The sequence below is a fragment of the Alligator mississippiensis genome, chromosome 2, assembly GCF_030867095.1.
Source record: "Alligator mississippiensis isolate rAllMis1 chromosome 2, rAllMis1, whole genome shotgun sequence".
In the NCBI taxonomy this organism is placed as follows: Eukaryota; Metazoa; Chordata; order Crocodylia; family Alligatoridae; genus Alligator; species Alligator mississippiensis.
The window spans coordinates 153,679,193-153,693,805 of record NC_081825.1 but is presented as its reverse complement, the minus strand read 5'-3'; the positions used below and the strand labels follow the sequence as shown (position 1 = coordinate 153,693,805).

General features: G+C 42.1%; 1 protein-coding gene across 5 annotated transcripts in view; it reads right to left on the bottom strand.

The window, feature by feature from the left end:
- The window catches only part of CCSER1 (coiled-coil serine rich protein 1), a 1,487,243-nt gene that overhangs the window by 698,523 nt on the left and 774,107 nt on the right, over window positions 1-14,613 (bottom strand). For all 5 annotated transcript variants that reach the window (XM_019488094.2, XM_019488095.2, XM_059722321.1 and 2 more), the window contains exon 8: window positions 5,407-5,490. In XM_019488094.2, the coding sequence (XP_019343639.1) occupies window positions 5,407-5,490 (84 nt within the window). The remainder of the gene's footprint in view (window positions 1-5,406; window positions 5,491-14,613) is intronic.

Genomic DNA, 14,613 nt, shown 5'->3' with positions numbered 1-14,613 from the left:
CTAAGTTTCTACAGTTTAGGTTGTGTCAGAAACCTACAGCCCACAGGCTAAATCCAGCCCACAATACACAGGATCACGCAAAAAGCTCACCCTGGGACATTCCCTTCTCCATTCTGCACAGTCTCTGATCCCTTCTGCAGACCTCCCTGCTCTCTTCTCTACCTCCCTCATATCAGGCACTGCATACAGTCTCTCTCTCTCCCCTACAACAGGCACTTCTTACCAGAGGTAAGCTCCCTTCCTCTATCCTTCCACCCTCCCTTGTCCCCTCACCCTGACAATGGCAGCCACTTCCTTCTCCCCTCCCGCCCTCTTTTACTCCCTTATTGGAAGGAAGCAAGTGGTGAGCCACAGCAGTATCTCCATACCACTACCACTCCCTTTGTTCTAAAAGGTTGCCAGTCCCTGGTTTAGGTTATGTAGGAGGTCAGACTACATAGTCATTAAAACTTTGACTATAAAAATGTATGGAACTGAAATGTGAAACTGGTGCTCTTAGCTTGGCAGTCAGGTCAGTTTGATGTTTATTGGTTAAACTGCTAGAATTTAGTGTCTCACTTTTCAGTATACTGTAACAAAAAAGAAGATCATACTCACATTGTCTAATAGGAAAACAAAAAGGTTTTAAACTGAGAGCCTTTTGCATCAGGTGGTCACTTTACCAGAGCTTAGCTCTGAGTGTGGGCTGCTTCAAACCTAGTGGGGCACTGGAGGTGCAGTCCCCACACCCTGTGGCTGTGCTTATATGGCCACTTCTTCCAGCTGCCCAGCTACTGTGTTGGCAAAGCTCCCCAGCTGCCAGAGCCCCCTGCCTCTGCGGGCTGAATAAAATAGTTCCATAAAAGCCAAAAGGAAAAAAAATAAATGATTAGTTTGTTCAAAATTAAAATAACAACTTTCAAACAGGTCTCATAAACTGCAATTTTGTAACCTACAAATTAATACTTTTCACTTGGAAGATATTGATTATAAACAGCCAGTGTTAAAAAGATGTCCATATTAATGTCCATTTCATATCCTCTATACAGAAAGGGTGTTTGTGAATGTCTAGTGAGATGCCTGTTTCTAAAAAAGATATCTATACCACTGGCACCATTATGGACACTCTCAGCAGGAAAAGTCACAGAGTTAACAAGCAGGGAGGTTGAACTATGTTCTCATTCCTGGAAATGTCATCTAGGCCAGCATGAAAAAAATCTTCCCTTATGCTATGTCTGCCTATGTCTTATCTCTCTTAAGAAGAGAAAGCACTCTGGCATCCAAGGGTGTCAATCAATATTTTTTATGAGAAACACAGAAAACATCACTAAGTTAGTCTTTTACTTTTCACATTTTCCAACTTTTAGGCTAATAACTAAGCACTCAAAATTGTGAAGGCTATTATTTTCACTCCATAGAACAGGAATTTATGGCTGGTTCCTATGGCTGCAGGCAGGTAAGAATTTTCATATGCATAGCTGTCAAAATTACAAGACTATCCTCATTTCTGAAATTTGCTATGGAAATGTTAAAATGCCACATCTGAATTTTATAACAAGATACAACTTCCAGTTTTCTAAAGTTTTCCTTTTACAGCTATTCAATAACTCTTTTTTCTGAACATGAACTGTTCTGAAAAATAAAAAATTATGAGAAATATTTCCTTAAATTTTGGCTGTCATGCTGTCTCTTTAAATTAAAAAGGCACACGTTGTTATTAGCAAGAAGTATTATGAATAGCTATAGTAATTTAATTTAATTTAATTTAATTGTGAAGAATTGCTCTTCTAATGCTATTGACCATTTTTGAACACACAAAATGGCAACTGTACTTGAGCCTTCTGGGAGGAAAAGGGATATACATTTACATCACATTATTTGCTTGACATTTATATAAATGATGAATAATATTAGCTAAACTTTTCAAAAAAATTTAAGAAGGAGACAAAAACTGAATTTGGTACTCTAATTTTACATTATATTGCAGAACTTATAATAGTGTAATTCTAATGAGTGATGAATTACAAAAGGTACAGTTAAGCATGTAAAAGACTGCAAGAAATGATTGTGCAACTTTGAAATTCAACAGGTAATTAGACTTTTCACTGTAGGTGGGAAGAAGGTCTTCTGATTAAGGCAGAAGTCAGCAACCTATCACCCATGGCCCAGGATCTGTGGACTGTGGAACTATTTTATTTGGCTCAAGAAGCCAGGGGGCTTTATCAGCATTTTGCGACTGGGCAATGGAAAGAAGAGGCCATATCAGCACAGCCAGGGGGAGTGGGGACTACCCCTCCAGTGTTGGCTTAGAAATGGTATTTAAGGGTTTGCTTTTTGGGAATTGGCTTATAGGTATATGTATATATTAATTACAATGGTTCAATGTGGGCAACAAGAGTTAACTGATTTCTAAAGAGCTTGGGTTTCACACACACAGTTGCACAGAGCCCTGGAAGCAGACAGGCTGTCTAACACAACAAAGCCAACAGGTATACACACAGCCTGAGACACAGAGGGCATGTACCACACTGTTCCATAATATGAGATAAGGGTGGCACCAGCTAACAAGGCCCCAGAGCAGTGAAGACCTAACACACAGAGATAGGATCAGGGAAGTAAAAAAACAAACAGTTGCAGCTGCATTATGATTAAAATGGTGGTGGTGACACCCACCCTTTCTATAAGTGTACTCCACTAGGGGGCAGGTCATACTGGTTCAATGTCCACCTCAGCCTGAGAAGGTTCAAACCTGTGCCTCCAATGACAGTGACCTAAGTAGCAGCCAGTAAGCAGGACTGGTGGGGCCACTCTTGACCTTCCATGTTCAAGTTGCACTAGTTTAAGGAAAGGAATGTCTTAGGGTATTGACTTAGGAGATAGGAATTATGGGTTCTAGTCCTTACTCCTAGGACTGATTCTTTCTTTTGCATAAATTAGTTGTGTGATAAAAACAGAAATAATCCTTGGAACAGGAGTCACAAACACAACTACCTTGCTCCATCCTTTCCCACCTTTGGCTACATTTTAAAAGGAAATGTTAAGTGTTTTAGCATATTTTTTTCCATGGGATTTTATTTCATCCTTTCAATAAGTTCTGGTCTGAAATCTTGCTATGCTACATACTCTATCAAAAGCCAAATTTGTGCCAAGATTTTGTTTCTGAAATCCGACTGGCTGAAAATTAGGTTCTTAACACTATATTTTAGGCATTCTAGAATAATGGCCAACTTTTCAACATTTCTGAGCAACCAGTAGCTTCCATTACATTTGGTGAGATTTTCAGTTGATGTGAATGCTTATTTCCTCAAAGTCACTATGTTTTGTACCAGCTGAAGTCAATGAGAGTTACTGGGTACTCAGGTAATTTATCTGAAGTAGCTAAATACTGACTTTTGAGTCTAATTTCTTCTCTGTTTGTGAAATTCTATAACTCACTGTAACAAAGTCAATCTTAGGTCATGAATCTTCTTTTATCTCTTATGGAAATATTTATTGTCATGACCCTATGCACATATCCCTTTCTATCTATTACAAAGCTCAAACACTAAATTCCCTAATGGCATTTTAGAAAAATGCCATTAGGGAATTTTTCATAGATTCACTCTGCTAACAGTTAACTTCAAATGAGTTACGGCTCACTGTATCAATAAAGGATAATTTTACGAAGACAAAGTTGTCAACTAGTTGATAATGTATCTTCTGTACTAGACTGATATTGTATTAATGCTCTAGGAATGCACAGCAGTTTGATGTTCTCTGTATCCCATTTTGTCATTTAACTTTAGATAATAATTACATAATACATCATTTCATAATGTAGCCAAATCTGAAAAAAAAAGAATATTAATGCCCTGTATTTATTTTGCAGATGCTGATAAAGGAAAGAGGCCTTTTGTTTTAGAAAAGCACTTCACTTTCCACACAATTAAGGTTTTATTTATTTTTCATTAATTATCTTCTATTAATTTTGGGGAGAAATTCTTTGTGTTCTCTCTCTCTATATAAAATGCAATATAATGTAACGTTGCCTGGGATGTTTTAGCCAGGAATGATTTTATCTTGCAGAAGGGGCTGAACTAGATATCCTTGTGAGGTCTCTTCCAACCCTACTCTCCTCCCTACTTTCCTGTGATCCTATAATACCTTCACACTGGTTACATGGCAGCTACACTTTAGACACATTCTTGTAAATCTCTGTTGAGTGCACTCGGCAGGTGATCAAGTTTCACTTCCTGCACCTCCATGAGAGAAGTGTGGACCCTCATGGTTCAGTCACTCTAGGACTGGAGAAAGGGTAGCAGTTTCCTAACTGTGTTAACGTAACAGGACCAACTATATTTGGAACATATACGGCCTTTTCCTCCAGGCATGCATGATTATGAGCTAACTAAAGTTACTCAAGTGAGTTTCTTCCAGATAAAGAATGATTCATTCAATCAAAAGCACACAGAGAAGAGAAAAATAGGTTAAAACAGTGAAGACACATATAAACACTTCCCCTTACCTAAACCTAATCTTAAATTGCAAGCTTTTTAACTTCTAGACAAGCCAGTTACTACCATACTGGGAGTGAGGAGGACAGCCTGTACACTGTAATATTTGTCTCTCTCTCTGTCAATGACAAATTGCCAGTTTAACTTTAACCATACATTTGACTCTCAATGAAGTCAATCACATTTAAACATATGCTTAAACTTTCCTAATTAAGGATGACTTAAGTATGTAGTTAAACACTTTCCTTAGTCAATTATTCTGTTGCTAAAACACTCCGAGGAACATCAACAGGAGAATTTTTAAAGGATTCTAAAAAATAATTGAAGACATTATTTAATGGCGTTCAACCAACAGTTTTTATATGGCTTTGCTCCTTGTGACAGATTTGGTGATCCCAAAAGCATGATAACAAAGCCTTGCACCCCAATATGATATTGAAAAGTTGTATCAAGAAAATATGGAAGATATATTTCAAATGAAGGAAACACCAATTACAGTAGGAAAGAATATTTAGTTGTATGCCTAATGGCTTTGTAGCTATGCAAAATAGCATAAGGAAGAGCCATTTACAATTCACTAGAACATGTATACTGCCCTTAAAGATTTTTGGCATATGTCAAGCAGAACATAGTCCTGTGTTGTTCATTTACAACTGATTAATGCCTCTTTGATACTGCAAGACAACCGTCAACACTATCTTTTAAAATAAACAAGCACTACCAGTGTGTATCTGGAAAGAAGCCATTTCAGTGGCTAAAAAGTCCTCAGAAATGTAGAGTTATTAGTGGCATTAATGGGACTCAATGATATAGCCTTAAGATACACATCCTATAGCAAAAAACTGTGAAACTGTGTATACTTGCTCTGTGGTCTCAGTGAGTGACCTTGTCATATAGAGAGGACTTCCCAAACAAAAGTATACGTCCTGCTTACCAGCTCCTCGCGTAGCTGGGAAATGAGTTCATCCCTCTCCTTCAACTGCAGCTTCAGCACTGAGCATTCATCTTTCATTATATCCTATAAAAACATCAAAAGAGATGTTATAATAGGCTTAACGCTTCTACTTTGCTTCTGACAAGAAAAGGCAGTTTCACACAGTGTGAGATAATTACATCTCAGTAATGAAACTCAATTCTCCTCTGTTATGTGTGATTTTTTTAATAACATATTCTAAGTTGCAGTACAAACAAATTAATGCATCCAAAGACATTATATAGAATTGTGATAGCTCCCTCCATACAAGTCCATTTCGTTAGCATCTGATTCTTTTAAGCCTTTTATTGAAGCTTCTGTCAGACATCTCTTATTTCAGTGGAGGAACAGATGGCCGTAAAATTTCATAGTTCTACTCACACAAAACAACAGAGAAATATCAATTTAAAAGTATTATTGGGTAGTTCTTGATCTGACTACAAATGGAAAAAGGAAGTATAGCAGATATTTATAAAAGAAACAAAGCAATCCTTCCACACATGTATTTGTGCATCATAATATTAAAAGTAGCAATGATAACCATTACCAGTTACATGGACATTAAGATGGAGACAGTCCTTTTTGTGTGATTATGTGTGCAAAAGTAACGTGTGTAATTCAATTTGATGCACATGAAAATAAGTCTAAGTCACTAAGAACTTCAAAATTTTCTCCACATGTGTCTGTCAGTACCTAAACAGCAACATGCCTAGGCCTTTTTTAAAAAGCAATGTGCTTTGTAATTTAGACACGTCACCAAACTCCTTGGCTAGGGACAGAAGTTACACATAAACCCATTTAAGCAATCACAACCTGGTTTAAACCTGTAACAGAAGTTCTGTGCACATAAACCAGTTTCAAAATGGCTAAATGTGGCTGAATATACTATCAGACTTAACTGATTTGGGTCAAACTGGTTTATGAAACTTTTGTCCCAGACCCCATCCTTGTTCAAGTTAAATCACAGTCCCCCAGCATGCTTTCTAGCCCTGGGCAGAGCTGTGCTGCCTGCTTTAGCAGAGAAGAGTTGGGTTGGGGGTGGCAGAAGGGAGAGAGAGGCAGGGACTGCCCCTTCCCTTCACCCCCTGGCAAACTGGCTGGGGTCTTGGGTCAGGGATGGGGGTTAAACCCTCCTTCCCCCGAGTACAGAGCTGCCCTGCTGCTAAACTTACTGAAAGTTACTGCAACTGTGGACTACAAATTCCAGAGGCACCTGGAAGCAGGAAGAAGTAGTGATGAGCAACCTTGCACAGTCTTGCTGCTATGATGCTGGACTGCAAATCCCAGAGATCTAGGGGGCAGTAGGAAGAGGAGGTGAACACACAGTTCACGCCCCCTAACTTCTGGCCTGAGCCACTGGAGGCATGTGGCTGCATTTCTTGAATCAGAAGTAAATGTATGTCTAGTTGTTTTTCAGTTTAATTTTTGCAGCTTAAACTAACCTGCAAAGACTGAATTGATTCAACCTTGGGCTTTTTGACTGTCGGTACTTAGCCCTTAAAATTAAGTATATATCACAAAAGGTTTGCCAGAGCGATACCGACAAACCTTCTTAGTGTAGAGATAGCTCATATGGCCTTGACCTAAGTGATCAAAATAGGAGCCCTGTTACATGATAATTTTGGGCAGTTCCCAGAGCTCTTAACACCTGAACTGTCTGTACATTAACACCTGAAACTGGTTTTAAGTACTCATTAGGCAGCTCAGAAGGACAGCACTCCAGGGCAGGGTTATGTGTGATCCATATTACCCAGCTCATGTTACATTAAGGTGTAGCCACTCTAGACCAGCATTTCTCAACTGGTGGGATGCACCCCAAAAGTGGGTCACAAGATTTTATGAAATGAATCAAATTTAATCAAACTAAAAATGAATCAAACTTTAAAAATGGATTCTCCTTTAAAAGGAGAAAAAGTGGGAAACCATTGTTTTTTCCTTGCAAGCTATCAGAGTTCCACACTGGGGGGCTGGGGCCTAGGCAGCGGGTCAGGAGTGAGGCTCACTGGGTCAGAAATGGCCACTGATATTTACAAATTGGTCCTGGTACAAAAAAGGACTGCTCTGAGCAACACCATAAACACCCTACCTGCCCCCCTACCCTGCTGGCCTGGATCATGCCCAGTGTCCCCACCCTCCCCAGCACCCCAGATCCCCAGTCACTGCCACCCTGCTTAATTGTGGATGCCCACACTTTGTCTAGGGAAGGGTTAACCTGCCTGCCTGGCTGCCACTGGTCTCTTGTGGGCTCATCCCTAAGAAGAGCAGCAGTCTAGAAGTTACTGGGCAGGAAGGTTAACCCCTCCCTGTCTGCTCCCCTGGGACAGACAGGTGGGCAGCTACAAGTAGTCAGGGGAAGCAGGGAACCTTGAGGGATGGGGGGCCCTGGGGGCATGGAGAAAGGGTATTTTTACCCTTCAGTCCCTACAGGTCCATGCTGGCCTGAAGCGTGACTGCTCCAAACTCAAGTTAGCACTAATATGTATCAACATTTGTGTGGTTCACAGTTTAATGTGTAACAAGACCCTAGGATATGAATAGGCTAGAGATTTCAGAAGTGCATCATTGGTACAAATAACCAGTCACACCACCTAGCTGTCTGCCAGTACTCATGTACTTACAATTTGAAGAAAATACTCAAATATGACACAAAATTGATGAAAGCCTTACTTTGTGTTTCTTTCTTAGAGCTTGTTTTCCTCAGCAAAGTGTTCAATTATAATAAGCACCTTTCAATGAAATTATACTGCTTAACTTTTGCTCTAAACAAACTGGAGGAGGAAACAATAAAAAACCCCCAACATAATAAGATGCAATGCAGCAGTGGCACTCCACCTTTTCATCCAGCAGGCTGGATGGGCAGTGTCCAGTTCCTTCATGGGTCAGATCTGACAGGCAGACCTAATCTGGTGTCCAGGGTAGGCACAGCAGGGTCCCATCCAGCCACAGGGAGAAGGGAGGGGGAAACCCAGCCCCAAAAAAGCTATGTGGGAAAAAGGGTCTTAGCTTAGCTCCAAGCCAAACCCGCAGGAGGGGGAAGGGGGCATGGCTTGGCCCTAACCTGGCTGGGCAGGAGGAAAATGGGCGTGGCCCAACCCAGTGGGGTAGGGGTGGGGAGGAAGTGTGGTCCAGCCCCAAACTAGCCCTGTAGGTCGAGGGGTCATGGCCTGCCCCATGGAAGCATGGGGCTGTCACCCTGAACTAGCTGCACAAGAGGAGGGGTGTGGCTTGGCCCCAATCCAGCTGTGCAGAGGGAAGGGGGGATGGCCCAGCTGCAACCCACCATGCAGGGCTTGGGATTGAGGCATTGGGGAGGGGTGGCAGTATTAACTACCACTGTTGCCCCACTGCTAAATTTCCTGACTTTTGGGGAGACCTATAGGCCAGATACAAAGGCTACGTGGGCCACATCTGGCCTGTAGGCGAGAGGTTCAGCACCCCTGCAATACAGACTATTCACAACTACAGCAGGGAGAGAAGACACATGACCCCCACAGCTGGTGTTCAGTTGGTATGGCTGCTGATACAGTATTTCAATGCCTCATGTTGTACTACTGAAGTTGTCAAGTTCAGGAAACTGTTGGGCTTCTGTGTCCTGAATTAGAAGGCAAGGATTTCAGAGGGTGTTATCTTTAATTGGACCAACTATGTATTTGGGATAAAGTTAAACAAGCTTTTGAATGTAAGACATTTTTATCAGGTCTCTGATCACAGGAATTCATGGATTCTGATAGTTTTTTATGAGGGGAGCAGCAGTGGATATATGCTGACAGGCTAAGCATTTCTTCCCAAAACAAATCTGTGTTCCACTTGCAGTCTGCTGAGCAGTAGAGAGCTGCTTCTGATGAGCTACAAGGTTAGGGGGCTGTTTGAAAGCCATAAGCAGAGGGACAGGATATTTTTCTCATAGTCTGATTTTTGTCAAGTATAGGCTGTAGTCATTTGGTGATTTTTCTGATCAGTTCTGGTGTGGAGTGGCAGGTGACTACCAGCTGTGTGCAGTCACAGAGGGGTTTCTTTTTGTATTGTAGCAGGTTACTGCGGGGTATTGGATAGGTCTTTCAAAAGTACAGTCTGTTTCTCTATTGGGGTGTCCTTCTTGTATAAAGGCAGATTTTAGGCCAGTCAGGTGTGCATCATGACTGTTCTCCTCCAAGCAGATGTGTTGGTATCAGAATTCACGTGGTGGTAACCTTAGAACCCATGGTTTCTACATGTCTTTCCCAAATTGTGATATACCTGATCCAATGCACTAACTGCCATCGTGACAACTGAATGGGTGAAACTAAACAGCAACTGTGCACCAGAATGAACTCACAGAAAAAATATAAGGGACAGAGACATACACACCATTAATAGCACATTTCTCGCAGAACAGCGACTCGTCCTCTGACCTCACTCAAGGCAAATCTACCTAACACCTTCAAAAAGCAAACTTGAGAACAAAAATTAAAAAACTGGCTGGACAACGACTAAACACTGATACTGGATTTATGGAATGTTATATTTTATCAAATTCATGAATTCTTCCACACAAGAAAGGTGAGACTGACTCTCCTCCCTCTTGATAGACCTTGACCTCCCAGTAATCAGCTTCTTTCCTTCTGCTAAATGTGTGTCTGTTACCCCTGAGAATTTCTCTCAGCCTCTTCCCTCTAATGTTTTTCACTGTGCTGTGTCTTGTTCCCTGCGATCAGAGACCTGACCAAGAATATCTTGCATTCAAAAGCTTTTCTAACTTTATCCCAACTACATAGTTGGTCCAATAAAAGATATCACCTTAAGAAATCCTTCCCTCTCCTGTAATTTATGGACCATCACAGCTATAACATCACTTTTACACTACTGGCTTAGAAGAGAATTGATGTGGTTCTATAATGGTCTATTTCTTCTGTCTACCATTCTGTTAGTGTTCCTCAGTAAATAAGTCTGTGGAAAAAATAGAAATGTACTCTCAGAACAGAATGAAACTCCTAAATATACCATATAATATAAAAAAATGTATATTATATATATATTTACTGAAAAACAGTTAAAGATGGCTAGAACATTAGGACATATATACACTCTTACCATTACTTGAATCTAAAGACCCCTTGTTAGAATTGGGGCCATATTTCTTGAAGACTATTTACAAAACTATATCATATTTGGTGCTAAGCAGTTATGCCTCACTTTCTATTTATACTTTTCTGAATGCCTCCTCTCAAGAGAACATTACATTGCTTCTTGCAGTCTGCTGCTTTTGCCCTTGTTAATTAAGAAAGTCACACATGTAAAAAGTGAAGGGAGTAAAGCAAGGCCACAGAAACAACTAAGGACAGAGTATTACTGAAGTTTGAGGGGGAAAATGTAGTATTTGACTATATATTCCTTTTTAATCCATCAGTACGGCAAGTCCCTTTGAGAAAATCATACAGAGTATGTGAATTCCTTAGGAGCTGAAATGTGGCATTAAGCCCTCACCATACATTGAAAGTTGTGCAAAAGCACACTGTGGTAGTGAGACTGAAAATCTGTGCATCTCCCACAGCTACCAGGCCAAAGTCACTGGCTATCACTTTTGAGAATTCAAGGAGCTTGGATGAGGTCTCACATGACTAGAAAAGAGCAAACATAGTACACAACTTGAAAAAAGGGAAGAAGAATGATTCAGGGAACTGCAGGCCAGTCATCCTGACTTTGATACCTGAAACAATCATGGAGAAGCTTCCTCTATTGTGAAGCACCTAGAGAAGAACAAGGTGATCAGGAATGTCATCAAGGATTCATCAAGAGCAAGTCATGTCTGACAATTGGATTTCCTTCTATGATAAGGCAACAGTTTCTGTGGATTGGGGAGAGAGAAGTGGATGTGATACACCTTGATTTTAGCAAGGCTTTTGACACATTCTCTCATGACATTTTCATTAACAACTAAGGAAATACAGCTACATGGAAGTACTGTGAGCTGAATATATAACTGGTAAGATCTTTATCATCAAAGGCTCTATGTCTAGTTGGGAGGAAGTATTGAGTGTGGTTCCCCAGATGTCTGTGCAGGGTCCAATACTGTTTGATATCTTCATTAATGATTTGGACAATGGAATCAAGTGCTTAGCAATTTTGTGGATGACACCAAGTTGAGTGGAGTTGCAGGTTCTCCAAAGGGTAGAGCTAGTATCCAGAATGGTCTGCAATTAATCAAATGAGATTCAACAACGGCATTGCAAACCCCCTCACTTGGGCTAGAACAGGGCTGGGCAAAATACAGCCTGTGGGCCACATCCAGCTCACCAGGCCATTCTATCCAGCCCATGGGACCCCTAACAAAATTAGTAAATTAATATTTATTTGCTCCTGGCTCCCTATCAAAGCTGATGGGAACCAGGGGCAGTAGGACCCAGGGAAAGCCCTCAGCAGGACTGAGCAGCCCAGCCCCAGCCATTTCACTCTCTTCCTGCCTCCACCCTGCTCCTGCATATGTGGCTCCCACCTGCATCGCTGGACCGGGGAGCACAGGGCCATGCTGGTACATGTGTGTGTGCGCACGTGCACACATAAGCAGGGGAAGTATATGTGTGTGTGTAGGCAGGGGCAGTGTGTGTGTGTGTAGGCAGGGGAAGTGTATGGGTATATGCAGGCAGGGGCACTGCGTGTGCATGTGTGTGTAGTCAGGGGCAGTGTGTGTGTGTGCACACAAAGGCACTGCATGTGTGCGTGCATGTATACAGGCAGGGGCAGTGCATGCATGTGTGTGCAGGCAGGGGCAGTGTGTGTGCATCTGTGTGTGCATCTGTGTGCAGGCAGGGGCAGTGTGTTCATAGGGTGGGTCCCACACCCCCCCCACCATACACATGTACCCACACCCCCCTCACACTGCCATACATGCAGACCCCCACCCCCTCACACACCCCAGCCACCCTCCCCCACACACATAGCCCCCCCACAAAACCCATACCCACCCACCCCCATATACCCAGACACTCACAGCCCCCCACAAGCCTATACGTACTCCCGATATACAAGAATAAGACTTCATTTAAGCTATTATGCAATCACCTCTATGTATACCTCACAAACACATGTAAATCATGACAAAAATATTTTTTGAAATCAACTTAATGAATGTTGTAGTTATTTGCTTTTTGGAATATAATTTGGTATTTTTCTGGTTCCAAGAGGCAAAACCCCTTGCTGAAAGGAGCACTTCTGGGGATAAGGGGAGAAGGACTTCGGGTGGCAAAGGTTAGTGGTTAGGCAAAGGGACTTCCAGTCACAAGATGGTGACCAGGGAGCGGGACAGCTATCAAGGGGCGGAGCTACCCATGCAGCCCTCGACAGCTTGCCAAAACTTGGTAAACAGCCCTCTGCCCAAAATAATTGCCTGCCTCTATGCTAGAATAACTGGATGCACAAATACAGGGACTTGTTACACCTTTCGCGGTGAACCACACAAATATTAATCAGAGTTAGTGCTAACTTAAAGAGTCTAGAGCAGTGATATCCTTGGTCTAGAAACCTTCTCTGATTGTCCCCTACCTGCACAGCTGTGACTTGATACTAAAGGCCAGGTGAGCAAGGGCATAACCAGGAGCTGTAGATGTCAGTTGCCACTAGAGGGCTGGTGAGCCATGTCAGGCTTCTATTCCTGTTATACAAGTGGGGCTGTAAGAGATCCTGGGATACTGGAAGACTTCAACTTGGGTGGCACATCTGTAGGGAGTGACCAAACCTTAATGAAACAGGAGTTAGACAGTATGGATCAGAGCCTGATAACAAGTACTTAAAACCAGTTTAAGGTGTTAATGTGCAGACAAGCCAGGTGTTAAAAGCTCCAGAAGCTTCCCCAAATGACTGTATAACAAGGCCCACAGACTGGGGTGGTCAAGTACTGGAACAGGCTACCTAGAGAAACTGTGGAATCTCCACCCTTGGAAGTTTCCAAGAGCTGGTTAGACAGACACTTACCTGGGATGATTTAGTCAGGGATGATGCTCCCTTGAGCAGGGGGCTTGACTAGATGACATTGTAAGGTCCCTTCCAGCCTTACATTCCTATGATCCTAATAACTCCTGCATTATTCCTAGACAAAATGATAGTTTAACCGTGTCAGATAGCCAGATGACTAGTTCTGGCTCCTCCTCACTCATTTTTGTGGTGATTATGGTCACTAGCAGCACTAAGCAAGAGTGGAGTTTGTCCTAAGCTATGCAAAAGTATTACAATACTTATAACCTTGAGGAAAACACAACGCAGTTGTCTTTTTTGCAGCATCTTCCTCACTGGCACACCATGCAGAATCTAAGTGCCATCTCCCTCTGTGTCACTCTCCACACTGTATTTTACAATGTGCCTCTCAAATCATTGCCTTATATAACCGATGCAGCTATTATCTAGATTTCTTATATTAGCAAAACATAATGCACATAGGTGTAGCCAAGTCTTGCCAAGAATCTCCTTCTGAAAATTTGGACCAGGACTCTAAAAAAGGGAGTATGTGAGGGTACTGGTGAATCATGGTGGTTCTTCTATTTCTCTATTAGCATTAACATTTGTGAAACAGATGTTATAATCCAAAGGCAGGACAGGAAAAGGAGGAGGAACATAACTTGAAAGAATAAGGCAACAAAGGAAAAGATAAGCAAAGTTACGGCATGGGAATTTCCATTAAGGTATTTTGATAAAAGGGACTGAACTGCAGCATTTGTGGAAAACTATCTTCTCTGTCAAAATGTAATAGCATGCAGCATAGTTATTGCATGGGCTATTTGTTAATGTAGAGCATAGGTATCAAACATATGCCCTATGTGGCCCATGGAGCCCCAAAATCTAGCCCCTGGTGCTCTGTTGACCTACATGCTGTGCCAGACTGGTGTGTGTAGTGCCCAGGACACACATTTCATGCAACACTTGCTGGGCCAGGTCCCACTGTGGCCAGGTCGTGGGCTGTCCCACAGGCGGCACCCCCTCAGGCCACTGTCCTTGACCGGCCCGGGTGGGTGCTACATGCATTGGATCAGGCATATAGACAGGGGATCTGTGGGCCTGATCTGATCCATGCCATTCATCTGGCCCCTGGGACCAGATGAGTTTGACACAGCTGATCTACAATATAAAAAGAAACAAACCCCAAATAATTTGAGGTCAGAAACTGGCATTGGGACAAGCTACATCCCATACTACTAAGCT